The sequence below is a fragment of the Mesocricetus auratus genome, unplaced genomic scaffold, assembly GCF_017639785.1.
Source record: "Mesocricetus auratus isolate SY011 unplaced genomic scaffold, BCM_Maur_2.0 Super-Scaffold_100013, whole genome shotgun sequence".
In the NCBI taxonomy this organism is placed as follows: Eukaryota; Metazoa; Chordata; class Mammalia; order Rodentia; family Cricetidae; genus Mesocricetus; species Mesocricetus auratus.
Genome location: NW_024429196.1, coordinates 55,622,751 through 55,649,768, shown reverse-complemented (window position 1 = coordinate 55,649,768; position 27,018 = coordinate 55,622,751). Strand labels below are relative to the sequence as shown.

General features: G+C 49.3%; 1 protein-coding gene across 2 annotated transcripts; it reads left to right on the top strand.

Moving 5' to 3' along the window:
• The first annotated feature begins 1,077 nt into the window (after positions 1–1,077).
• Pxdc1 (PX domain containing 1) lies at positions 1,078–25,979 on the top strand. Of its 2 annotated transcripts, none has more exons than XM_021225014.2 (5): positions 1,078–1,950; positions 14,437–14,528; positions 15,288–15,405; positions 22,998–23,109; positions 24,605–24,946. In XM_021225014.2, exons 1-5 carry the CDS (start codon positions 1,695–1,697, stop codon positions 24,606–24,608), a joined length of 582 nt encoding a protein of 193 aa, XP_021080673.1. In that variant the 5' UTR covers positions 1,078–1,694; the 3' UTR covers positions 24,609–24,946. The 2 variants fall into 2 exon arrangements, with proteins under 2 accessions (XP_021080673.1, XP_005066453.1); XM_005066396.4 differs by lacking the exon at positions 24,605–24,946 and adding an exon at positions 24,953–25,979 and having other exon boundaries at positions 1,113–1,950.
• The last annotated feature ends 1,039 nt before the right edge of the window (positions 25,980–27,018 follow it).

The following is a 27,018-nucleotide window of genomic DNA, read 5'->3' as shown; positions in this document are numbered from 1 at the left end:
GACAGAAATGATTAATTGATTAATGTCTTATAGGGCATAAAAGATCAGCGTTCTAACCAGTGATTTTCCCATAGTGACTGTTTTTGCTCTGCCATCTAGTTTTCGTATTTCCAAACCTCTTTAAGGAAGTACTATTAACACGAAAACACTTTTTTTCAGGGTTCAGAAATGCCAGGCTCAAAGTGCAGGCCAGCCTCACCAAGCTAGGCCACTTGGCAGCCGGGAACTAAACACCTGATTGTTTCCAGCAAACCCTCTCCTGAAGTTGGGATGCCTTGAAGAGCGGTACTTCCTTCTGGAGGTCCTGGGAATGATGCTGAGGGAGTAGAAGCTTCAGAAGGGACCTGGGTCCAGGGAGGAGTAGAGGCGAATATAGGAGCACCTCAGAAGGACTTTTTGGCAAATGAGAGGGAGCTATTAAGGACAGAGGCATTACTCTGCCCAGCAGGTTTCTGCAGTGACAACAGCGATCTAAATACCCTGCCCCCGCCGGCGAAAGGGGGCAACGGACATCAGGATCAAATGAAGTCCATAGAAGGTCGTCCTGTTACTGGCTTCCAATGCCTCTGCTCCACGTTGGGCTTAGGCGACTTTCCAGAACCATGTAAAGACTTAATTTCTCTCCCCTGTTGTGGGCAAAAGAGTGTGTCTGAAACCACTTAAAATTCTTAATGCTAGACTATCTCTTGGGAACAGCCTAAGAAACGCGCGGTGCATGCGATCTCAGTGGGCAGCCCTACCAGCTGGATTTCCTAAACGCTTCCCGAGTCACTCTCACCCAGGCAGCCCCGGGAGATCCTGTCCCCTGTAATTCTTTCCCAATGCCCGTTTGGAGGACAACCCTTGGAGTGGTTGGTCGACCTCCTGGGGGCTCCTCCTCTAAGAACTACACGGTCTTGCCTTCTGGTCGGTCTGTCCCGCCGTGTCCCAGTCCTCCGCTAGGATAAGGCACGACCGGAATGCGCGGAAGGACTCCGGGCGGAGACGCCGGTAACCAAGGGGACACGGGGCGGGCCTGCCTGAGTCCCGGCCCAGGCCACGCACAGGCCGAGAGGGTCGAGGGCGGCGCGGGTACAAACACCAAGCTCACTGCCCCGATTCCCGCGCTGTGTGTGCCAGCGTCCCGGCCCCGTGCGGAGGCGCCCGGGGACTCCAGTAACTTGCTGATCCCACCCCCGCGCGAGCTGGGCATAGTGCTCAACTCCCGGCTGGAGAATCCGGAGGATCCATAGTGACAGTAGGGAAGAGTAGAAAGTCTCCTTGCTCGCTGGGAGAGCGCAGGGCCACTTCGCTCAACAGCCGGCAGACTGGGGAGGCAGCGCCGCGGGTGGAGCGCTCGGCCAGGACAGCCCGCGGCTGGTCAGCTGGAGACGGGAGGGAGGAGCCGCAGCGGGGACTCGACGTAGACGCCCTCGCCGCCCGGGATGGGAAGTGCCTTATAAAGCCGCGGCTTGCGCGGCGGGACAGACTCCTGGCGGCGCCGCCCCGAGCGCCGGGCGCTAGCAGCCGCTACAGAGTGTGCAGGGAATCCGGGCACATCCGCGGGGCACCGAGACTCTCAATCGCCGTTGTGGGGTTCGGCCGCGTTGTAAGAAGGATCCTTGATCGCTCCTTCCCGGAACCACTCTGCCCAGGCGGACCCCGGCTGGGGGCCGAGGGCGCCCCCGGAGGCAGGGGCATGCGCGGCCCGCGGCATGGCCTCGGCGGTGTTTGAGGGCACGTCGCTCGTGAACATGTTTGTGCGCGGCTGCTGGGTGAACGGGATCCGCAGGCTCATCGTCAGCCGGCGCGGCGACGAGGAGGAATTCTTCGAGATCCGCACCGAGTGGTCCGACCGCAGCGTGCTCTACCTGCACCGCAGCTTCGCAGACCTGGGTCGCCTGTGCAAGCGCCTCCGCGACGCCTTCCCCGAGGACCGGCCCGAGCTGGCGCGCGCGCCGCTGCGGCAAGGTGCGGGACTGCAGGACTAGGGGCTACGGGGCGCCGGGGGCTGCGGGCTGTGGGAGTGGCGCTTGGGGAGGAACAGAGCGACGAGATCGTGTCAAAGTGCAATGAAGTCAGCGGGAAGAGTTACTTAAACTGAGATTGTTTCTTCCCTCTACTGCTCGGCACCTGACATCTAGACCCCAGGTTCTAGGAAGGATTGGTAGCCTGCATGGAGCCTGGGGCACACACTCCTGGAAGACAAATGGGTGGGAAAGGGGACGAGGTCAGCAGGACTCTCGCCTGACTGTCCCAAAGAATGAGTCGCTTCTGAAGAAGGCAGAACTTTGCGAGGCGACACCCGGGGCTGACAGCTACTGGGTTCCAGCCGCCTACCCGGCTATGAGAACCAGTGGCGGCTCGAGTGGGTTTGCTGTAGAGACAGTTGTAGAGTGTCGGAACTGGGGAACCGCGTAGGGTCTGATCGCTGCTACGGTCCTGCTTGGGAGAGGCCCCGTCTCTATGCTGCCCCAGGACAGTTGAGCCTGAGCGTGAAGTGCCACGCAGCAATTTTTCCCACCTCTCCTAGGAGGGGACCGCCCCGCCTGCATCTGTCGGGCCAGCCCAGGGTCCCCACCCCTGAGTTGGGTCCGCATTCGGATTCGATTAGCTATGGCCGCCTCCTCCCTGGCCTTGTGACAGTCCTGGTTGGCTGTGACTCTTGTTTTCTGAAACAGCAGTGGCTTCCCCTTTCCTACTGCAAGCAAAGGAACTAAGAGTGGAGGAAACCCGGGAGAGGCCTTGATTGAGACGGGAAGGAATGAGGTGTGGGACATTTAGTTAGGGACAGGAGGCACATATAGAGAGAGGTCTGAATAGACTTCTCGCCAGTGTGTGGCCTCCTGGGGACCCATGGACCCAAGCCTTCCTTTTTCAGTCCTCTCCAGTCAGCAATCCAGGAGCAGCTTGGGGCGAAGGTACTCAAGGTTAGCCGGTACATACCTTCTTGGTTGCCCGTCTGGCTAAGGTCTGAGATAACCCCCGTTCCCCCGGTGATAGGCCCCACCCGCGTGTGGATTATGTGGATAATTAGCTCCATTCTCATGACACATCCCCTGGCAGATACATCGTTTGGACAGATTCCCAAAGCCAGCCAGTGTGGAGGCCCCGGCTGACAAGCCTGCTTAGATCGCCATCCCAGACCCTCCCAAGGGGTTGAGCACTATTTCAAGATTGGACCTGTTTTTATTGTTTTAAATGTGCTATTTGTTGCATTTTTATTTTCACAAATGAATGTCTGATCAAGAAAGCATAACGAAGGGTGGGTGGTTTACTCAGTGGCTTCTTTTGGGACAAGGCAAGCCATGAACAAGTTGAACTTCCAGGCTGTTCCTCTGAGCCCGTCTCAGAGCTCAGCTGTTTACCCCAGGCAAACTGGAACCGGGTCTGCATCTATGACAGTACCTATTGCCTGTGGGTTTTTGTGAGGACTGAAATGCCTGGTAGTGTCTGATGACAGTAAGTCTGTAAATGCTACTGTTTACTCTCAGCTCCAGCCTCGTCTGGCCAGGGTTGCTGGCGTAGAGAGTGTGGCAAGGGGGTGTGGCTTCAGTGTGGAGTCACAGGTAAAAAAGGCCTCCCCTGGGGCAGACGGGAGGAAATCATCTTGCCTTGTTCACCTGGCCTCTTTTGTATTCATACAAACTCCAATCATGTCACAGGTGCTACAGTGTGCCCACACATTCTACAAAAGAGTAAAACTAGGGCTCTGACAGCTGCTTTCGGGTATCTAAACGATAGGAGAATGCAGAGGTGGGGGTTAGATTTGGTGGTGGCAGGGGCAGCTGAGGTGAGGCCCAGTGGCTGGAGGGACAGGAGTTTCTGATAGCACACTATCTAATTTTTAGAACTGTCCACCACTGGTGGCCATCCTTATCTGATGGAAACCTTTTACAAAGGCCCAGCTAGTATCCCCTAGACAGAATGAAGGTGGATCCCGGGAGCAATAGAGGGGTGACCGTGAATCTCCTTTCTCTGCTGGCTCTTCCCTAGTACCACCCGAGTTTTGTTTCACAAAGCCAGGAAGACCCTTTTCTTTCTTCGATCCCTTCAGGCCTAGAGAAGTCATGCATCAAGTAAAATACCTCATTGTAGCACCAACATTTGTTATTTGCATTAAAAAATTGTCTGGATTTTCACACTTCAAACAGAAAAGGTATGCAGTTGTGTGGAATGCTGGCAGTTTAATTCCAGTCAGTCAGATTCCCAAGTCTGTATTTATTAAATTTCTGGCCTGGGTTAGGTTTGTGCTCTCGGTTTATTAGTAAAATTTCCCAAGGAAATGGGTCCCTGAACTGCTCCGGGCAGGCTGAGCTCCTGACACACAGTGTCACACAGCGGGCCAGCCATGGTTCCACTTTGCATTTCTGAATCTTCATGGAGTTGAGGAGGCGCTGACCCCTCTGCCTTGATTCCTACAGAATTGCCATGAGAGAGATTTTAGATGGGGAGAATTAGACTTTTTTTCTCTCTGCCTTGTTATACTTGGTGGATGTCCATGGGCTTTTTATGTGTCCTGTTGTCACCCAGGCAGGGATAATGAAATCACAGTGCTCACTACCTCACCTTCCTGGCCTTCTGTTTGGCTGAGCAGATGTAGTGCTGATATCAGGATCTGTCTGGCTTCTGTCCTGTATCATTTCTTCACTGAACCAGGTCTGTCTCCAGACACCAACTAGCAGTAGGTTGGTAGTTTACAACTTAGGGCTGAAATAGCCACCTCTTGTGCTGTCCTCCAGCCCTGGGCAGGGGAGGTAGCTGCTTCCTGTGGACATTACATTTGGGTTACCAAGGTGTCCCCTTCTTACTGTTTTGCTCTTTCCTCACGGGGCTTTGTCTTGTGGTTAAGTCCTCTGTGGTGTGTATTACCTACTGTTCAGATTGTGAGCGAGACCTCTCACGTTGTTTACATCTCACACATAAAGTCTTCGTTTTTAAAGCAGAGACATGCAAAATTTTCCTGTGAACCACTTGAGGCTCTTGGAGTATTTTGATCCTCTCTTTGGTAGCACCCATTGCAGATCTGTGACACCCAAGCTGGCCTGATTACCTCTGCGGCCACAGATTCTATTTCACGGTGGCCAGGTGAGCTTGAATCTTTGGTGACTTCATTTTGGGTCTATTTCATTTACGTGGTCACATATTGGCTGCCAGGCACTGCGAAGGTGCAGGGACAATGGAATGATGAACAACAACATCCTTGCAACTTATCTGGCAGGGGACAATGGAATGAGTTTCATATTCTGGTTAGGAGAAATGCATTAGTAAACAAGATCACCAAATAATAAAGACATCACTCTGGCTGCCGAGGAGAGTGTGGTTAGGGACTTGGAGAGGCAGGCAGATGGTGGTCAGTCATGGCCTCCATTATCACTGAGGGCTTTGAGCCAGGGAACTGATTTGATCTGAGTTGAGCACTAGCTGATGTGCCGAGGAAGATAGAACAAGGGAGAGCATGGAGGCAGGGCTGCTGGAGGGCTGCTGGGACCACATGTAATGGAGCAGGTGTGAGAGGGATGGAGACTGATTGGCCTGGCAGCCACAGGGACATTGAGAGTCTAGAGGTTGGTGTGTGACCCACAGCGCAAGCCCAGAATTCTGTCACAGGGCTTGCCCTGTGCTTCAGTGGGGCCACCTCAGGGGACTATGGAGTGGGAGGTGCTGGCTGAGGCTGCCAGCCTGGAACCTGGCATTTAGCAGCACAGTTTGTAATGTGAACCTGTGCGTGGTGTTTCTGTCCTTTCTATATTCAGTGTCATCACCAGTGATGAACTTTGTGTTCAGGACATGGTCTCTTTCTAGACTTGAAAGCTACAGCTGGGACAGGAAGGGTTGGACACGGAGACGGCACCTGTCTCCCACATCCCAGACGTGTGCTCAGCTCCCCAGGTCTGCCCCAGTTACCCATCTCATCGTCTTCACCTGGACGCCAGCGAGAAGTTTGATGTTACCGCCAAACAGGGAGCGTGGTGCCTGATTTCATGCCATTGATCTTGTACTCTGCTTTGGATAACCATGACACCTGGGTTGCCTTTCCCGCCTGTAGGTGGAAACAGTTAGAACTTACATAGCTGGTCCAGGACCTTGTGCCTACATCACAGCTTCTCCCCATGAGATGCTGAAGGAGGTACTCCAATGGGTCTCACTGTGAGCACCCTGAACCCCATGCCCTCAGGCTGCCCTCCAGGAACTTAGATTGTTCCACTTCAAAAATCAGTTTTGGACCTGCCATTTCTCTGCTGACTGTTTTGGTGACACATTCCAGAAGTAAACGGAAATCCATTCATGCATTGTGCATAGCTGGAAATAAGAACAGTCACGGTACTTGCAGACAGTGATACAGAGAGAATCAAAGATGAGCCCCGTGGGACCCTCCACAGAGCTCCGCTTGCTGCAGAAGAGGTGTGTGGGCTTGAACTTGCGAGGGGGCAAGGGGCTGGCAGGGAGGCACAAGTCAGTCTGTGTTTGGCTTGAGTATCTTCAAAGGTGAAAATCCAAGCCACGGCGCTTTCCCCAGGGTCAGCAGCAGGCTGGGGACAGTAGACTGGAGGCACATACTGTCATGTGCTGGCACTGTCATTTCACAGAAAGACAGTTGACAGTATTTTTATATTTTGTATTCTGGGCTTGAATGTAAGGCTTTGTGTGTTCTAAGCACCCATTCTACCTCTGAGCCCTGCTTTTCATGCTATTTTTGTTCGCTTTTGGCGTCTTTAGATCACACTGTGAGTCCACTGGCTAGTTTTAGTTGCCATCACTTAAAAGGTTGTATTCCGTCTCTTCTCAGTCTGGAGAAGCCCCTGAGAGACCCTTGATCTGACTTTCCCTGCTGGTGGGGAGTCAGGGGCAGAGTAGCCATCCATAGTCCTGTGCTCTGTTCGTTCCTGGCAGCTACAACTGAATGTGGCCAGGTCACTGGTATGTGTGCTCATGTGCTGTTAGCTGTCCTGACAACACTGAGGACTGGTACCTGTCTTCATCCCACCCCCAACTTGAGTGGTGATGGTCACAAGCCACATCTTTCTTGTAATTGATACATGCAAACTCCTTTTCCTGTTTGTTTGGAGAACCAACGTTTCCTTATCCTTTGCTGATGAGGGAAATACATCTCAGCACTCAGACAGAATAAGGATGGGAGGGGAGTGGAAGGGACTTTGTAACACGGTGTTGCTTATTCCCACCATTACCTCTCCTGCTTCCTGTGTGAGGACATGGAGGGTCTGGGAGATTGGGTGGCAAAGCAGGGGACCCAGCCAGGTCACCGTAGGAGGGCACTACATTTGCTCCCAGACACGGGGTTGCCTTGCTTGCTCTGGCACCTACTGCTTGCCCTGTGGCTTTTAGCCAGGTTGCTTGATCTTCGAGGCTTGGTATTTCTGCCCTTCCTCTTCCTCTTCTATTTAGCATACAAAGGAATAGGTTTCACGGTCACAATCCACGTACATATTTTCTAATTTGCCTCTCAAACCTGTCTCCCCTTCTATCCTTGCTATAATAACAATAAGAACATCTGTGTGCCAAGGTGGTGAGTGTACTGAGTCATAGTGACAAAGTACCCAGCACCAAGCTAGACACATGGAGTTGCTGGTTTTCACAACTGTTTATCCCATGCCTTGAGTAACCCCAATAAAAGGCCTCTAGGTAGGAGAATTCAGGGAGGCCTGGTACCCAACAAGACCAATGTCCCACAAGGCTGATCCACCTAAGGGCCTACTCATACTCCCTTTCTAGGTGTGACCCCACCCTCCCAGTCACTCTGTCCTGGCTAAGAGAGAGGGTGTACCACGAACCACATTGGGACTGATTGGACCTGTGGCTTCACTGGTTCCCAGGCTAGTATTTACTGCTTGGTGTGGGTCAGACATGACTGACTGAGGAATCCTGGGCCATTGTATGTGTCTCTAAGAAACAGAATTGGGGGGGGGGAGGGTTGAGGGTAGGGGGATGGGGGGGTGCTTTTTGCCAGAACCTGCCTGGGAAGCCATGGTCTCCATAAACTTGTCTTTCTTTCTGCCTCAGCTCTGACCACTCCCCACCCTCCCCACCCTCAGGACCTCCCGTGGGCCTCCATCCCTCCCTAGCCCTTTACATCTCCTCATCCTTCAGGTGTCCTCCTGCTAGGGTGAGTGGGCCCTTGTCCTAGGGCCAAGACCCTGCGAACCGTGTGTGGTCAGTGTTTGCCTCCGTCCGCCTTGGGGCCAGCACAAATGCCCAGGACTCCTGCAATAGCTTTGGCCACACCAACCTTGACCTTTGGTTTGTGAACTTTAGATAGTGCACCCTTCCTGTGTGGAGAGGTGAAAATGGGCAGGTTTCCCATGCCTTTTATTTAAGACAGACTAGCAGAGGCAGGGTCGGGTAGCTCATTGGTAGTGCCTGTGTCTAGCATAAAGGAGGCTTCAGGATTGATCTCCAGCCCAGGGGGAAAGGAATGGCCAGGTGAATGAGTTTTCTGTTTGTTTTGTTAAGATAGGGTCTCACCTTGGAGCCCAGGTTGGCCTCAAATTTAATATCCTCCTGCCCTGGCTTCCTAAGTGCTGGAATTACAGGCATGTGCCACCGTGCCTGACTTGTGAGTGACTTCTAAAAGCTGCCAGAGTTTTAGGAAGGGAATTTGCTTTAGTTGGGGGAGAATAATGGACAGATGGAGGGATTAAGAAAGCAGGAAAAATCTGCAAGTTCGATTCATCGATTCAGATGCATTTTTTTTTCCCACTGAGAAAGCCGGTTAGTCCCAGCAGGGGCCTCCTGCTGGGAGCAGGAAGCTTCAGAAGGGAAGGAAGCAGCTTCCTCCTGTGGGCTCCAGGGAAGTTTCTTTCTGACTCCACCTCCAGCTTCTCGTCCTGGGAAAGATGTGGAAGGACACCCACTCCTCACCTCCATTTCTAGGGTCCCTGTAAGCCTGGCTGTGCCCAGATCAATAGGACAGAAGGAGGGGCAAGCCCACCAGCCAGAGTCCCCTGGGCTGTGATAGGGTTCCAGTGACCTGCTAGTGTCCAGCGCTCTTCTGCCCTGTGTCAACACACACTTGTGCTCGTGCGTGCCATGAGCTGTATTGTGCAATTGCACTGAGCAAAGAGTCACTGCCGTTTTCCGGGACTTGAGCCTCCACTGGAACACCCACCTCACAAAGAATTAGGAGCTGATTATTTCTTAGGCTCTGCTTTTCGACTTACCTGTTTAGAGGCTGGGGTTCCTGCTCAGTAGAGAGAACTCTTGCCTTGTGTGTTTAAGGCCCAGCGTTCTGTCCCTAGCAAGTCAGCTGAAGGAGGGAGGGAAAGAGGGAGGGAGGGAGGGAGGGAGGGAGGGAGGGAGGGAGGGAGAGAAGGGGAAAAAGAAAATAGGTATTTAGAAATTGTTGATATAGTTTTTTAATGTAAAGTATGTTGTCTCCAAAATATGTGTGTATTCAGGCTTTTAGAGCCGCCAGCCCTGAGATTGTGTGTACCTCTTTCATGGCACACAAATGAGTACTTCTGAGAGCCCCGCCCTTCTGTGTGCCTCGTGTTGATGGGTACATTTGTTAAATGGACAAAAAGCCATTTCAATGCAGCTTGTTATCTGGCCCCATTTGAAAATGCCCCCAACAGAAAGGTTCGCCCAGGGCTGTCCTTTCTAAGGAGTCTGGAAGTTTCTCCCGTCTTAGGAGAGGCAGATGCTGTGGGCCATGGACATTCCTTAATGCGCTGGCTCCTATTGACCTCTGCAGCATCTTGTCTTTATGAGCAGGATTTCTCTGCTGAAGCACTTGGGTTAGAAGTGTGCCACATCCCTGTGGCACCCATCCCCCACCAGTCCCGAAAGTCTTCTACGGAAGCCTGAGGCAGTTGTCACAAGTGTGGGGACCAAGCTCTGTTTACCAGAATGGGAGACCTCAGACTCAGGTTTCTGAGGTTAGGAAACTAATTTGTTTATGTTTGCTTCCCTCAGTTTTGGTTCCAGGAATAAACGTGTTTACATTTGCCAAAAGCAGGCATTTGTAAAATAGCCACAAACTGTTCTTTTCTTGTAAGGGTAAAGCCCCTTAGGGACTAAGCCACACCCTGTGAGGGGCAGCTGTAGACTGACTTTTTTTTTGTTTTGTTTTTTAGATAGGGTCTTACTTTGTAGCTCTAACTGACCTGGAAACTCCCTGTGTAGACCAGGTCTGCCTCAGTTTTCAGAATGCCAGGGTTAAAGTAATGCACCACCGTGCACAGCCAGGCTGACACTTAGTCCCTGAGTATTCATGTATTTGGCTTGCTGAGATTTATATGTCATATTATTAATAATTTTTAAGCTTTTTACTGCTTGTGCTAAACTGAGATAAAATTCTTATGTTACAAACTATGGTATTGATAAATTTTAGGAGTTGAGGGTGTATGAGTAATTACTTTTTCAGAAAACAGAAAAATTTCAGCGTCTATGAAACCTTCTGGGTCAAATTCTTCCCATGTTGAATAGTGGGGCAACTGTCATTTCTGAGTTTGTGATTGAAACCCTTGAGTTTATGTGGTGTGTTGCCACCCTCTGCTGGCCAACTATAGAACTATAGCCACTCAATGAAGCTTTATTTTTTGAATGCATCTGTGTATATTCACGACTATCTTGTCCACCTGCAGTATTTACCATTACAATCTCAGATAGCAAAGTCATGTTAGACTTTGAAAATCATAGATGTGTATACTTGCTTCATTCAGTATTGGTTCCAAGAATGAAGCAGGTGTTTACTTTTGATGCAATCAGCTAAGCACAAATTCTCGGTTCTTTTCTTGCAAGGCTAAAGCCCTTTATGGAGAATGGGCCACTAATAATACTTGGAGTATAAAACCCAGAAGAATCAGGTGCTCTAAAGCTATTTATTTAAGGACATTAAATAATAAAGTTGAAATTGTGACTTCCTGTATACACAAGTGACATTTTGAAAACCCAGCCTAAGCCAAATGATAAACAAGAAAGAGAAAGAAAGAAGAAAGATCCAAATGACTGAAGTTTCAAGGAACTCAGTAGGTGCAATAGGATAATATGCAACTATGAGCAGATAGTGCTCTGTGCTATGGCCTTCCCGCTTAGACCCATGGCTCTTGTCACCTGTCCCTGCAAGTCAAAGCAGAGACCTGTATGCAGACTGTTCTCAGAACTCAGCCTTTCACGGTGGTACTTGAAGAGTCTGATTGTTACCACAGTGGCAGCAGGCATTTGGGGATTCCACCAGCTGTGACACTAAGAAACTCCAAGAGTGTGAAACAATAAGTTTCCAGAGGAAAATTTATGTCATTTTCTGCATTGCAGCTCCAGAGTAGAGGGAAGGGTGTATGCATCAAAGTGGTTTTTAATAGAAAACATTTTTTAAATGATTGAAGAGAAGTGATGTCCAGGATCCCAAAGGAAGAACACTGTGAACTTTGGGGTTTGGGGCTATAAGAAGCCAGGTGGCTGGTGGTGACTCATCTGTTCCTTACTGTCCTGGGGCTGATAGGGGTAAGGGCCAGGTGCTGAATGCTGGGCTGGCTCTTTCCTGTTTCTCCAGGCTGCGCTTCTCAGCCCTGGGGCTACAGCTATAGCAGTGGTCATCAGGTTGTGTTGCTATTAGGAAAGCTTCCACAGACATAAAGGAATCCACCATTTTGCAAAGCTACTGTACCACCTGGTTAAGGGCCAGTGTTCCTTGTCCTCTGGCTAGAGCAGAGTGTATTTACCTCTCCATTGGCAGGTGTAAACCCAACCACGAGAAACAAAGGTGTAAGCAGGGTTCTGTCATCCCAGCTAATGAGCCAGAATCAAAGCTTCCTCCTGGTGAGGTGGTGTAGCCTGGCTGGCTATACACCGGCTGTACACCGGCTGCACACTAGCTGTAAAGGAGGATGGTTTCTACGAACCACATTTTTAGAGAATAAAAGTAGTTGCTGTGTCAGTGTGATGGACTCCCATCTAGGATTGTAGGTCTCGGAAACCGGAAGTCAGCTTCGCTTCTTTGAAGGAAGCAGCCGCTGTTATGCGATTTCTTTTCTTCTTTACAAATAACTTTCCAAGGAGTTCTGACTTGGCTCTGTCCTCTGCAGACTACTCTGTAGCAAGGAAGGATGTTCAAAGTGACCTAGTGCAAAGAAGAGTCCTGTGTCCTCATCCTCCGGTGTGAACGCAGTCACAACCTCTTGTATCGTCATCTTCGGGTGTGTATGCAGTCACGCCCTCCTGCATCCTCATGTGTGCACACAGCCACACCCTTTTGCATCCTCAGCCTCATGTATGCATGTAGCCACTCCCTCTTAATGACAGTGAGAAAGGAGAAAAGAGTCTTTGATTTCTATCATTGTGTGAACATCATGAGTGCATTTACACCAGCTGAGCCAGCTGTGCTGTTTCTAGGTGATATCTCTTATAGACCACTGTCATACATGTCACATGGTGCCCCAAACTTACCATCATGTCACATATGACTCTCTTTCTGTCTTTGAAGAGCTCAGGGCTTTGGGCTGACATTCAGGAACTCTGGCACTCTGTTGTTTTCTGCTTTGCTTTTCCTTTCTTCAACAGACAGGGTTTCGGTGGGGCTTGGGAAGAGAGGGAGGGAGTGGCCCAGTTCCTCTGGGGATGGCTAGGGTGTTGTCCTTGAATGTGGGCAGTGTATGGGAAGCCTGAGGTTTTTCCAGTGGGGCAGTCACAACCCACTCTGTCTCCTCTGGTTTTGCACATTCCATGGCTGAGGAAGGAGAGAGGGAGGAAGAAGAGACAGGATCAAAAAATGCTATCAACAAGCAGGGGTACTTGCATACCTGGAGGGCCAGGTGAAGGAGGCGCTAGTGTGGACATTAGGGATAGCCTAGGCTAGCCTTTTAGAAATGTCTTCATTACATCTGGGGACTCTTGGGTAGGAGCTCCCAGGAACTGTGTGTTCTGGTGCCTCCTAATTTCAATCAGCTTGTTTTTAGAAATCATTTTGATCATGTTTGTTGATCCAGGTGGTCATTTACCTAAAACCTTAACACTTTGCCTTTTGTGAGCAAAGCCAGAAAAGAACCTGAGAGAAACTTTCAGGGATTGACCATAGTTCTGGGATCTAGGTCTCTGGGGTTCTGTTGCAGATCCTGGGGATTGTGCCATTCTGGCCATACAGAGTCTTGGGCAAAACTAGTATGCAAAGGAGTCATAATTCCATCCCTTGAAAGCGGGCGAGAGAAGCTAAAGTGGGGTGTCTTCTATTTGTGTTGTTCACGGGAGACAGAGAAAACTTCACATCTCCCAAGTATGGCCTTAAGCCATAAGATTTTAAAAATAAAGTACCGCATGGCCCAACAGCCAGTCAGAGCCTGTGGTGACCACTCTGTGGTGCCTATAACAAGCACTGATGATTGGGTTCCTGGAAAGAGCCATGACTCACGCCCACATGGGCTTTCTCTGAGATTGCATTTAGATGACTAAATATGGACTCCATTCATACAGGCCTTGTGGTCTGGGCAGCTGTCACTGGCAGAGTGAGTCCTTGCCTATGTCATCAAGGCTGGTAGGTCCTGGGCCACACACCCCTTGCTCATACTGATGGCAACTGAGGGGTCTCTGGCTAAGCTCTGGCTGTGTCTCGGTGTTAGTGGCATGGCCTCACAATGTCCCACTGCAGGGGACCTTCCACCCCTGTCTCCCTTCCACTGTCATTTTTGGATGAGTGGCATCATTTGCAGCAGAGTCATACATCATCAGTGTGCTTCGCAGGGCAGGACCTCACAGGCTAGCACTTACACACAGGGCTGAGTGAGTGCTGAGTCTCCTTGCCTTTCTGTTCTTTTAAGCAAAAGTTCACAAAACAAACAATGACTAAGTTTCAGATTATTTGCCATTCTGGGTAGCATGATGAATTGTTAAGCCACCCCACCCTGACTCTCCTGAGGTGAGAATGGTTTCTTTGTCTCATGTCTCCATGATGTGTAAGCCACCCCACCACCAACCATAGTAGCTGTCTTAGTGTATCCGTGCTCAGGGTCCTATGACTCCTATTTGCTTATTGCTGGTCATAAAATGGGAAAGTGGTGATGCTGGCAATTGGGGCATGAAAAGAGATGCTACAAAGAGAAGAGGCGAATAGTCTCACCTGAATCAGGACACCAAAACCAAAGACAAACTCCACAAATGCAGGCAGAGTGGCTAAGATCTACTGTAGAGGGCATTGTCTGTCTGTGAACCTGGAAATTCATGGAAGCTTTCCCATCTCACTTCAGACTGCAGAAGCATGAGCTGTGGCCATGGCATATGATTTGGGCTGAATTATGGTAGAAAAAATGTTTATATTTTTGGGTCCGGTTCTATATGTGGTTTCAAGAATCCATGGCAGACACTGAGACATGCCTACTTCAGGAATTTTGCTGTGGCAGATGACATCGGGGTGGCTTTCTTCCCGTGGAATACCTGTTGTGTGTTCGTTACCTATGCCATCGTAGGCTGCTTGCCTCTCTGACTGGGCTGTTTCTGTCTCTGCTCTAGGACTGCTTGCCATCAAGGAAGCACACGACATAGAGACCAGGCTCAATGAGGTTGAGAAGCTGCTGGAGACTGTCATCAGCATGCCGTGTAAGGTGAGCAAGGCGTCTAGGTGGGGCAGGGAGGCCAGAGTGGCTGTCACCACCCGGACTTAAAGACAGCTCCTTGTATCTCACTCAGTGTTTCATTCCCCCTGGATGCCCTGGCAGACAATCAAGGGAAGGAAGACTTCTGTGGGCTCTGCTAGGTTCTTGAGTCATGTCTTGTGAGGCAGGAGGGAATGGGCTTCTAGAGAAGTAGTAGCCTTTGCTTTCTTCCCTTGCCTCAGACCATTCTTCTTGCTTAGGTTTAACAGGCGCCAGGAAGCCAGGAGCAGGGTCAGCATCATTGGCGGCCCCGGTGTTCAGTTCCCTCCCACTGGAACTCACACTGTTCAGTTCCGTCCCACTGGAACTCACACACTGAGCCTGTGAGCTTGATGTGGAGAACTAAGAACCTGGAGGGTCAGGCCAAACTCGTTAGCTGTATTGTTCCCCTACTTGAATGGCTGAAGTAGAAGCAACCTAGCTGATAGTAAGGGAGGGAGCTGGGTGTTATATGCCAGCTGTGTGCAAAGCATTCCACAGAGCCACCCACCCTAGCCAGAGGCCTCGCCTGGTAGCCACTGTAAACAAAGCTATAGTGGTCCACTCACTGGACACAGGCCATCAATCAGCCCCTGCACAGGCCTGGGGCTGCCTTCTGAGCATCATGTCAGTTGGGGTTACCTCTGTGGACAAACACCACCCCAGCATGCCCGTGGGACCTGCTGTGGAGAGCTTTTCAGCCTCGGTAATAACTGTGTTTATCCCCAGTATTCTAGGTCAGAGGTTGTACTCACCTTCTTTGAAAGATCGCCTCTGGATCAGGTGTTAAAGAATGATAATGTCCATAAAATTCAACCCAGCTTTCAAAGTCCTGTCAAAATATCAGGTAAGAAGGCATGGGAGAAATGCTCTAGGTGGCTGTGGGGGTGGCAAGTGTTTCCCAGTGTGGCATTTCGGTGGGTGGGCTCAGCCTCCCCATTGGGAAGGACAGAAGGCATGTGGTGAGATGCTCAGCTCCATCCTTGGGAAGGGTAGGAAAGGAGGGAAGGCTGGCAGTGACAAAGAGACAGGGCAGTTGTGTATCAGCCGCACAGGGATGATAATCCCAGTTGTGTGCATGGGTTGAGCTGGCTGGGTGGGTTCTAGGACCTGGGCTGGGAGAGGTCTCCTAGATATGACTGTGAGTGCGCAGGGTGGGTGGTCCATTGGGGCTGCTGGTGTCTGGCAGCTTCCTGGATTATCTTAAAGGAGAGTGAACAGAGCCTAGGGCCACTTGGTAACTGGAATCTGCCTTCTAGAACCTTCTATACAGTTTATTGTAAGTAGTGAGGCTGTTTGTCTGGGTCAATGTCTGTGAACCCTCCTACAGGGTTCACCACAGGCTCTGAAGTCTCATTGGTTGTCAGATGGGGCACACGGGCAGGCTTCTGCTCTTGAGTCTGAGTGGGAACAGTGCAGGGGAGGCCTGTGTGTTTCACTATTTCATTGTTTGGGGCAAATGGGAAAGAGAACAGCATAACCCTTAAAGGGATGGGACACTGCCTCAAGATGACCTGGAGCCGTCACAGTAGAGGGGTCAGATGATCTCAGGAGCTGCCTCTGGAGAAGTCCCCTGCCCCCCTGTCCGCTGCCCTGCCTTATTTTATCATGTATTGATCATATGATGTAATGACCACATGGTGCATGTTTGTCCTGTAAGGCTGAAAATAATGGGGTGGAACTAAAGGGGGTGAATGCAGACGCCAGGACTTTAGTCTTCCTGTATTTTTGGAGGACTGGGACAGGTCCTTGCCACTGTGGGAGAATTCCCCCACGGCCTTTGGTTGTAACAGAGGTGCAGCATCCAGGCCTGCAGAGGCAGGGATCTTGTCCTTCTTGTGCACCTTGAGACACCAGACCATGAGATGTCATGCCTGGCTCTGAAGAAACTGCAGAACAAGCTGCTGCATCAGATCAAATCCAGGGATGGGAGGGACAGTGAGTAGGAAGACATGGGGCAGTGGGCTTGGGAATATGCCCCTTAGACACTGGTGGGCCCCAATGGGAAGAGTTGGCCAGGGCCTGGTTTGGGTCCAGCTTGCCACAGAGCCCTGGTTAACAAGCAGGGAATTTGTAAAGGACCTGCTGCCAAAAGTCTCGGTGCAAGGTGTGGAGTGTGTGTGTGCATGTGTGGTGTGGGGTTATTGCTATGTGAGGCAGCAGTCTGGGGATAGCCTCCTTCCTAAGAAGTGTTTGGAACCCTTCCTCTGGTGTGAGGCAGCAGTCTGGGGATAGCCTCCTTCCTAAGATGTGTTTGGAGCCCTTCCTCTGGTGTCCTCCACTCCTGAGGCTCTACCCTTGGCCATTCCCAGCCCTCTGTTTTAGCTGCCAGAACAGCCAGGCCTCTCTGGAGCCAGAGCTCCTCACATGAACTGTCGTGCACAAATGTTAGCTGGAGTGTGCGCACTGAGCAACATCCTGCCGGCTCCACTCAGCACGCACTTCACTAAGGGGGCAGCTCGTTCAGCAAGCTGCACAGACTTCACACCGATTTCTTCCTTTTTAAGATAGATTTATTTATTTATTTATTTATTTATTTATTTATTTATTTATTGGTTTTTCGAGACAGGGTTTCTCTGTATCGTTTTGGAGGCTGTCCTGGAACTCACTCTGTAGACCAGGCTGGCCTCGAACTCACAGAGATCCGCCTGCTTCTGCCTCCCAAGTGCTGGGATTAAAGGCGTGCGCCACCAACGCCCGGCTAAGATTTATTTTTTATACATATGAGTTTTTTGGCTACGTGTATGTCTATGCACCACACGCATGAGGTACTTATGGAGGCCAGAAGAGGGCATTGAATCCCTTGGAACTGGAATTATGGGTAGTTATGATCAACCATGTATGTGCTGGACTTGAACCAAGTCATCTGCAAGAGCAAGAGTTGCACTGCTGATCCAACTATCTTTCCAGTGCTCCTTCCCCCTTTCTCCTTAGGAATTCCTAAGACCCATCTTCCCTTCTCTTAAGAAGTTTCTTCAAGCACTCCGGCATTTGGGGAGGGAGTAGGTGCTATGGAATTGGCACAGAACCCCTCTCTCTTAGGGGTGGTGACATGGGCTCTGAGTGTCCAGACTTTTCACTTTCAATGTTGAGACTGTAGGTGGTAAGGGCTCCACCAGATGGCACTATGCACTAAGTGTGCTGAAAAATCTTGTCAATGTTCTGAGGCCTCATCAAGGATAACTACTCAGACTTAAGCATTCCTTTCCCATGTTGATTTAAATGTTTATTAAGCATAAGAGAGCACAGATCTTAAGTGTTCTGCAGTGAGGCTGTAGCTATGCAGTGCAAAAGAAATAGAAGTCTTAGCTCCACCTACTTATGGCCAGTAGGACCAATATGGTTTCAGCCATAAAAGTGGATTGTTCCCATTCAAGGTTTGAAAGGAAATACATTTTTTAAAATGTGTGTGTTGTTTAATCTATTCAATCTTAGCCTTAATTTTTACTATATGGGGATAGACAAGTCAATCAGTTAATAAAAGGATATTGCTTTTGTTCTGTTGCTGGGATAAACTAAAATATAATGCCAGGAAGGACTTAGAATGGAGGAAGTTTATACTGAGAATGCCTGCATGACTGACTAAAGGTCTGCAGAAGAAATGGAATCAGAAACTTGATGACCTGAAGGGGTGGTGGTATAGGGTACATGTAAACTCTGCCACAGTTACAAATTAGGAAAATCACTATTATGGCGCCGTGCACACAGATTGGAAGATGCTAAAAAGATCCATTGATGGAGATAAGCAAAGCAGAGGGTGAAAGTTCAAGTAGAAACAGGGTTTGTACAGTATTAAGGCCTTAATCTGGAAGATAGTTGTTAATGGATATTGAATAGCGGGCCTGTGGACATTGTGTAGTACACACACATATACAGGCACCCCATATTTCCACAGAGGGACACTCAATAGGCCCTGTGGGATTCCTCCCAATAGCACATCACCTAGTTCTAACCACCTTGGAATCAAGTTAAAGGAAGAGTTGTAAAGTAGATCACCTGAATTCTTTGCAAGTCATGAGAAACAAGAAAAAACCAGGAGCCATCAGAGTCAGTTAGCTCAGTGCAACATAGAGTTCTGGATCGAATCTAGCAGAAGAAAAGGCTGTCAGTAGAACACTGGGGAAGCCGGGTGGTGGTGGCACACGCCTTTACGCCCAGCACTCAGGAGGCAGAGGCAGGTGGATCTCTGTGAGTTCGAGGCCGGGCTGGACCGACAGCCTCCAAAACAATACAGAGAAACCCTGTCTCGTAAAAAAAAAAAAAAAAAAAAGAACACTGAGGAAACTCCACTGAAGGGGCTGTACACTTAGTGGTATTGTCCCCGTGTCATTCCCCGGATGTGATGAGGGACCCTACCTGTATGAAGTGTTGACAGTAAGGGGAGCTGATGTAGAGTATGTTGGGGAGTCCGGTCTATATCTTTATGACTTAACCTGTAAATTCTAAAATTAACTATAAATTAAATATTACAAAATATAAACATATCTTGTGAGTCTGGGGTGTGCCTCAGTGGCAGAACCATTGCCTAGCTTATTTGTGGCCTTGAGTTTGATCCTTGCCTAGGGGTGGGTGGGGTTAGCTTGAAAATGAATTTTTTCAAGAGTTAGGGAGGGATGTGACTTAAAAAATTAAAGTAGTTCCTGATTTTTTGCTGTGGGTTCTAAACTGACGGTCAAGAAATTCATGTCTTAAGTTTGCCTGAAAATAGCCTGTAGGCCCTGTTATTTTTCTTCAATTTTGCCCACCCCTAGCAACTCACTCACTGCAGTCAGGCCCACCTCCCTGAAGGGTTCCCAGCCTTCCAAAACACACAAGCATATAGGGGGAGCTCCACCCACCTGTGAAGACTGATAAGTAACCTCCCATTCAAGCCTTCGTTCTTGTTCAGTGTGGAGATGGTGCCTGGGGAGGACACTGCTGAAGCACTGTTAGCCAACTGGTTATTTACAGTTAGATTCGTGCTAAGCATAGACTTTCTTTGTTGTACATTTTGGATAATTCCTCTTAGGTCTTAAGTCACAGCTCTTCTTAAGACCTTGTTTTTAAGCGAATGGAAGAAATAAAAATATAAACCCTCACAGTATCTTTGCTCCAGCTTTAGCTAGCACAGGTATAGGAGTGTGTGTGTGTGTGTGTGTGTGTGTGTGTGTGTGTGTGTGTGTGTGTGTCTAGGTTTGTGCCTGCTGTGGTACCTGCTTTTGTGTTAGTGTTTCTCAGTGAACCATCCCTCTCCAAGCCAGTTCGGAATGGCTGCACTAAAGGTTTATAGATCCAGCTGGTGGCTCAGAGTGATGAGGGTGGGAATCCAAGAGGGACCAAGAGCTTCTCGGGTTCATCTTTTGTGAAATACTGACAATTTGTGACCTGGGGGCTGGGATTTTGAGGGACTAGAGACCAATGTACTTATTGTCCTCAGGGTCCAACTGGCCTTGGGAACTCTAGCTCTCCTTTATGTTCCCAAAGGTTCTTTGTTATAGACAACTGAGGAGTGACTTGTTCCAAATCTATTCTGGAGGGACCAGTATAGGTTCCTAGACTCCATAATTTACATTTAGCAAAAATTAGGCATGCTAGTAGCTCCAGGAGTTTTACAGAAGCGACTTGCATCAGTGACATCTGTTTGAACTCCCAGGATCCCTTCCCCACCCCATATTCCCTTGGCAAAGGGGTGGGAGAAGGAGCCCTAGGCTGTCAGTTAGCCATGCGGAGGCTGCACTGGGGCTGCCTGCACTTTTTCAGACAGACAGATTTGGGTCAGAGTTAATAAGAACAATAAAGAAAGTGGCTCTTTGCTGCCACACCCCTTGAGTGGGGAGACAGGGAATCGGAACTTTGTGTGGGGTTTGGGGATGTTCAGTCTGACAGCTCAGTAACTAAATATCCTCGCTTTGTTCTGGGTACAAGGAAATGATGACCTGAGTTCCCAGACCCATTCCTTGTTGGTTTGTAGAGTCCCTCTCAGATGGAAGCGCAGGGAACAAGGGAAGCTGAGAGCCCATGGCCATGACTGACTGAGAAGTGTGCAGGAGACCCATGACACATGCTGGCCCCTTCTCCAGGAAACCAGGAAGCTGGACTTGCATTTCAGCAAGGACTTGGCAAATTGATGAATAACCTTTTGTGAGAGTGAAGAGGAAACCTAGTTTGATTTATTCCTTTCTGGGTAGTTCCCTAATTCTCTACATCTGGAGAGAAGTTCACAGAATGGAACACCAAATGACTAGAAAGGTTAAAAATAGACAGGAAGGGACAATTTCATCACGAAAAGGCACATTTATGTATTTAAGAATAAATTAGACCTGGTCAGGTGGGAGGAGGACTAAGATAATCCTTAGAAATAAAGGCACCTGATGTCCCATAACCCTTAAGATAGGGAAAGGTACTCTTGTTGGCTGTGTGTGATAGGAGGAGAGGAGAGACTGAAGTGAGCCGTGTCCCTAATGTGAGGATTCGCTCTTGTAAATTAAACATACCCATTATCTGGGGTATGTGTTAAACGTGTCTTTTAGGGTGAGAGCCTGGCTTGAGAGGACTAACAGAGGTGTTCCTGAAAATGGAGCTCAGCTGCCCAACAGCCAAGGACTAGAGATAAGTGAGGCTCACAGAGAGGAAAAGATTCCAAGGCCAAGATGGCACCTAGACTGCTCAGCTCCTGAGGAAAAGGAGAGAAATGCAGAAATTCTGAAATGTCAAGGCTGCAGTAGATAAAAAAGAGAGAGCCAAGCCGTTCTGGATTCTTACACAGTCAGCTCTCTGTATCTGTGGACCCAAAATCTGTTCACTCAACCAAGTACAGGCCAAAATACTGGGGAAAAGTTCTAGTCTACTGATCAAGTGTAGCCCTTTCTCCTCCGTCATTACAATAATGATTTATATATCATTTACATTGTATCAGGTATTATATGTGATCTATAGATGATTTAAAGCCTAGACAGAAACACTGCCCCATTTTGCATTAGAGATTTGAACATTTAAGTTTTGCTGTTCAGAGAGGGTGTCTGTAGCTAAATGAATACTTGTTTGCCATGATGGAGCCCAGGACATCATGGGAAAACCAGAGTTAGGTAAATCCTTGGAGATTCTCAAATACAATCTTGAAGGTGTCCCATGAAGGAGAAGAGTTCCAAGGCCAAAAGGCTTCAGTCTAAGCCTCCAGCTTAGTGACTACTACCAATTCTCTACTTCAGCTCTTCCAACCATAGGAGAGCCCGTAGAACCCAACAGCCAGTATGGATACAGGAAACCACTTTTTGTTGATTTTTCTAAAGAACGCACATCTGTGCTTACAGGGAACATGTTAATGTGCATATACAATTTTATGAAGGGAAGCCAACAGGTTGCTCATTTAAAATGTACTCTGGTCTCATCTGATGCTTAGGACTAACCAGGATGTGAGTGCTGCCAGCCAGGGCTCAGCCAGGGCTGAGGTCAGAAAGGGCAGGGAGACTGTGTGATGTCGCATGTCACAGTGATGCATAGATCCTGCGGCAAGCTTGAGCCCAGTTATCTATTTACTTTCCACACTCCATCCTTCACTGTAAACCCACGGGGAAGGGCACATGGGAGGTGTTTGGATAGCCAGAGGATCTTCCTTCAGGGAGATACGTACACTGCTCCTATGGGCACTGGTGTCAGCACCTTAAACTGCCTGTCTGAACTCTAGAAGGATTCTTGGAGCAGCGAGAGAGAGAACAAGGGACAATAGTTGATGGGGAAGGTGGAGACCAATGTAAACCTCAGTTCTAACATTTGATTTCACAATCACACACACACACACACACACACACACACACACACACACACAGCGCTGTATATTCTCCTCACCCAGTTTTCCCTCTTGTCACACTCTCCCTCCCACACTGAACCTCTTCTCTTTACCGTTCCTCCTCCTAGTTTCATGACTTTTTAAGTGACACTATATTTAATTACAGTTGCTGGCATGAGCACTGATGGGAGGTTATTTATTTATTGAGTCTGACTATATCTACACCACTGAGGGATATCACTTTCCCTTCCATGGTTCCCATAACTAACTGCCTGTGTCAACTCAGGAAGGGGTCCCTCTCCCACCCATGACAGGTGTTGATGGGTCCAGTCTTGTGCAGGTAGCCACTGTTGTTGTGAGTTCTGGATGCAACAGCTACATCAGTACCAAAAGACAGCGTCTCGTAGCTCTCCTCCCATCCTCCAGCTCTTATTCTTTCTGTCCTCTCTTCCCAGTGTTCCCTGAGTCTCGGAGGGGTTGCTCTAGATGTCCTGTTTGAGGCTGAGCAGTTAGCATCACTTATTCTCAGCATTGTGATCAATTATGAGTTTGCATTAACAATTGCCCACTGCAGAAAGAAACTTCTCTGACCAACATTGAGAGTGGTCAATCTATGATAAGTCCTAAAATTCTAAACCCAAGTGCTGACCTCTCCTTATGGCTTTGGTTTTCAGAAATCATGAGGTCCAATGGATTTTGTTTGGCAAACACAGAAACAATAGTTATTGACCACAGCATACCCAACGGAAAAGACCTGCTCCTGGATGCAGACTCCACTGAGCGTTTGTGAGTACACAGCTTCTGATGTGGTTTCATACATGGGGTTGAAAGCTGGTGGCTTGTGCAGTGCTCTACAGGAAGGGATGAACATGGCCCCAAGGCACCCAGCAGCAGACGATGCCAGTTTAGGGGTCCCTGTTTTAAACGTTTGCCTCATATATTCTGGTGAGAGTCTGATTAATTGACCTAAGGAGAGGCCTAGTCACCCAACCACTAGAGCATTCTGAAGAAGTTACAAAGCTCCCGGATCTGGTTTGTGCTGGCTCTGAGGTGTGAAAGCCCAGCTTCTGGTCCAGGATCCAGGAGCCACATGCCTCACCTCCTGGACTGGGACTGTGACACACATGTGGTCTCAAGTTTATGAGTGTATCCTTAGAACCTTATTCTAGAGAGAGCCCTTGATTACTGAGGGCTGGACAGCCAATGGCCACTGCGGCCTGCTTTCTCCCACCTCTGATCGGGACGTATTGTAGAGAGCCTGCCACCTAGAGGCCAGCAGGAACAGCTACCCGCATGCTTGGCTCCTGTCAGTCAGCTCCTTGGTGAATTACCTGGGTAACAGAATCCTCGGACGGGGTGACAGGAGGTCTGGCTTTGTTGCTGGGAGCTCCTAAGGAGAGAAAAAGGTCCCTGGGAATGCTCTGGAGGCAGCCCCATAGCAGCGGGTGGTGTGAAACAGACTCCTATGGCAACAGTCCCTGGCCAGCACCTCCTCACACAAAGCTGAAGGACTTCTCTTCCATGAGCACTCATTCAGTGTGCACCAGAGTGCCATCTCTGTCAGCCAGAGGTCCCCAAGAAGCTGCATGTGGTGGGTGCAGCATCCCCGTGGTGGGATGCCTACGGCTAAGCAGGCCAGGGGATTATTCTGTCAACACAGTTTCTCATGCAAACTTCTAATGTCATGCCCTCTGTGAAGTTCTTCGGGGTTCCCAGTCACTGAGATCCACAGCGTGCATCAGTCTCTTAGGAGTGGCCTGGTGAACACTCAGAGACTGGAAGGCCACTGGCACTTGATGCTTACCATGTGGCCCTGGGCTGTGAGTAGGGGCTGTCATGCAGTGTTATCTGCTGAGAGCACCCAAATTTGACCCAGAAGGATGGTGGACACCATGAGTGAGCACTGAGGGCATGGCGAGCCTGATGAGGTGAGGCAGGAGGGTCCTGAGACATTTGACAGTTCTCCTTCCAGCTTCCCTCCCTCCCGTCTTCAGGACATACTTTGGTCTGGGGGAGATGATGAAGGCAGAGCAGGTGGTGGGGCATTCAGGATGGTCCTGCACACACACTGTGTAAGCTTTCCAAATCCATGCAATTTTCACCCTTCAGAGGCTGAATCAGCTGGGATCAGACCAGGCTTGGCCAGCAGGTAGAGAGCCTCCCTCCATGACCATGGGGAGCCTCCTGTAGTGTCCCTCCCTGGTGTCCTTGCAAACTCCTGCAACTCCTGTTCCCTGAGGACATATCCCTTACACTTGCCCATCCCTTGCTGTTCTCCAAGCTGACACAGGGCCTGGCCCAGAACAGAAGCCAGACTATCACCACAAATGAAAAGAAGAGCGAAGTCCCGGCTCACCTGCTGAAACAGATGCAGAGAGTAATTGCAAAGGCACCAAAGCTCAGAAGCCCTCCCTGTGCAGTGCCACCCATCTTATCCAGTCTGCATAGTCACGGTCCCTCCTGTGTGTCTGCTGCATGCCTGGGAAGGACTACGTCTCATTGATGTCCCTCGTCCCCTTTCACAGAGCCTGCATCCCTCAGTATTCTTGGCTGCACTGGCTATATGTTGCCCTCTCTTTCTTCTATCTGGGGTCCTGTAAGTGGCCTTCACCTCTGTCGTTTCTTTCAGGTTTGAGAGTGGTGGTGAGTTCACCCCAGATCTGGAGGACGGTGATGACCCGGCAGCTTACGTCACCAACTTGTCCTATTACCACCTGGTTCCATTTGAGACAGACATTTTGGACTGACACTCTCCATCAGGCCTTCTCTGCCTCAGTCCTTGACTGCATGTCCTCATGTTGTCCACTGAGTGGCCTCAAGGGCCAAAGCTGCTGCTCAGCCCGGGCCTCCCAGGGTCCTGAGGTTCACCAGGCCTGGACATCCTGAAAGCGGAGGCACAGAGCCTCTTGATGTCCATGGGCTGCGTCTGGGCTGACTCCAGCAACAGGAGGCCACGTGTCCTGCTGCTCTGCCTCTTCTCCTGGGAGGCACTGTTCCTGTGGGCCGCCCTTCCTCTTGTTCTTATTGCCTACTTGAGGGGAGCATTCCGCTTGGTCATATGCCCTGGCTCCCCAATTCCCCTCGTGTGTCAAAGGCGTGAAGCATTTCAAGAGGATTTTTGATAAGTCACCAAGGTGTGGACCACAAGGGCAGGGGATACTGAGTGACTCAGGGCTTCCCTGAGATGTGTGGCTTTACGTCTTCTCCCTGGAAATGGGGTCTGGGGTCAGCTGGAAAGAGTGTTTACACAATGTCAAGCCTAGAGACGAGTACTGGCTTCAGGGAGGGGAAAGCATCCTCAGTGATGTGCATATGAACCCAGTGAGAAATTTTCCTCCCTCCTCTCTGCCAGCTCTGAGCTCTTCTTCCAGGCTGTGATACTGTTTCCACCACCAAGGGTGCTTGAAGTTCCTCTCCCGGTGCACTCAGTGGCATAATTGCCATCATGAATCAGAAGGGAAGGGATGGGGAGGAAGGGACGCTTACAGCTTGGACCACAGGAAGGTCTGGGTCCTGCGAGCTCATCTCTTCACTGTGTCTACTAATGACCAACACTTGCTAATGTAAATAACAGTAAGTTATTGAAAATTCTAATTCTTTTACACAGTCTGTTTTTAATCTATTTTAATTAAATAAAATCTATTGCTCTACTTTGATTTAGTGCGGATGTTTGTGTAAAAAGATGTGGTTCATTTTGTCCCTTGCCTAGGGACAAGAAAGAAGGTAAATGCTGACACCCACCCCCCACTCTGCCTCTACCCTGAGACCTGACCCTAGCACTCTTCCAGACACACTACTATTTAGGAAATGTGTTCTCAGCCAGGGGGTGACCTATTCAAATCAGATAATGAATAAACAGTTTGGGTTTGCTTTCATTTTGACTTAGGGGTTTCCCCTCCTCTGCTCTCCTCTTTGGCAGTCATAGGAAGTGTCTCTGGTGATCCAGCTACAATACAAATGGTATTTCCGTGAATTTTGCCTTCCAGCTGTGTTCATCTTATAATGCATCCTGCTTTTCATATATGCTACTGAGGGACTGACTGGGGTTAAGATAAATACAAAAATAAAATTTCCCTTAGTGATTAACATTGACACCAATAGGTGTGGTGGCGCATACCTCTAATCCTAGCACTAAGCGGGGTAGAGACGGGGATCTTTGAGTTCAAGGCCAGTTTGGTCTACATAGTGAGACTCTGTCTCAAAAACAAAAACAAAACCGAGTGTGTTCCGTTAATTGCAACCCATCTTGCAATGCTTGCTGTACTGGTCTTCCTCAATGAGCCTTTCCACAGACATGCTTCTCAAACCTGCACTTTGCCAGTGACATTGTCTATTCTGCTCAAACTATTGGCTCAGATCATTTCTCTGTCACACTTTGAGTTTGGTTCCACAGCCTTTTTCAGACTTCTCCTGAGGAAGTATCATTTTCTTTTCCTATTGAACTGTTTTAATGTAGCCTCTAAAATAGAGGCCAGATATATTTTAAAAGAACCGTAAAGGCTGGGGGTTGAAGCTCATTTGGTAGAGTGCTTACCTATCATGTGCAAAGTTGTGGGTTCAATCCCCAGCACCACATAAAATCAGGCATAGTAGCCATGGTCTTTAATCTCTGCTCTAGGAAAATAGAAGCAGGAAGCCCACACAGTTCAAAGTCATCTTTGGCTCTATGTGGAATTCAATGACACCCTGAAATGC

What these genes read in the sequence shown, in the direction of transcription:
- Pxdc1 (XM_005066396.4), top strand. Translation starts at nt 1,695, where the DNA reads ATGGCCTCGGCGGTGTTTGAGGGCACGTCGCTCGTGAACATGTTTGTG. An exon ending in TCATCAGCATGCCGTGTAAG is followed by an intron (nt 14,529 to 15,287) that starts GTGAGCAAGGCG and finishes GTTTATCCCCAG; the next exon opens with TATTCTAGGTCAGAGGTTGT. An exon ending in GCAGACTCCACTGAGCGTTT is followed by an intron (nt 23,110 to 24,952) that starts GTGAGTACACAG and finishes CGTTTCTTTCAG; the next exon opens with GTTTGAGAGTGGTGGTGAGT.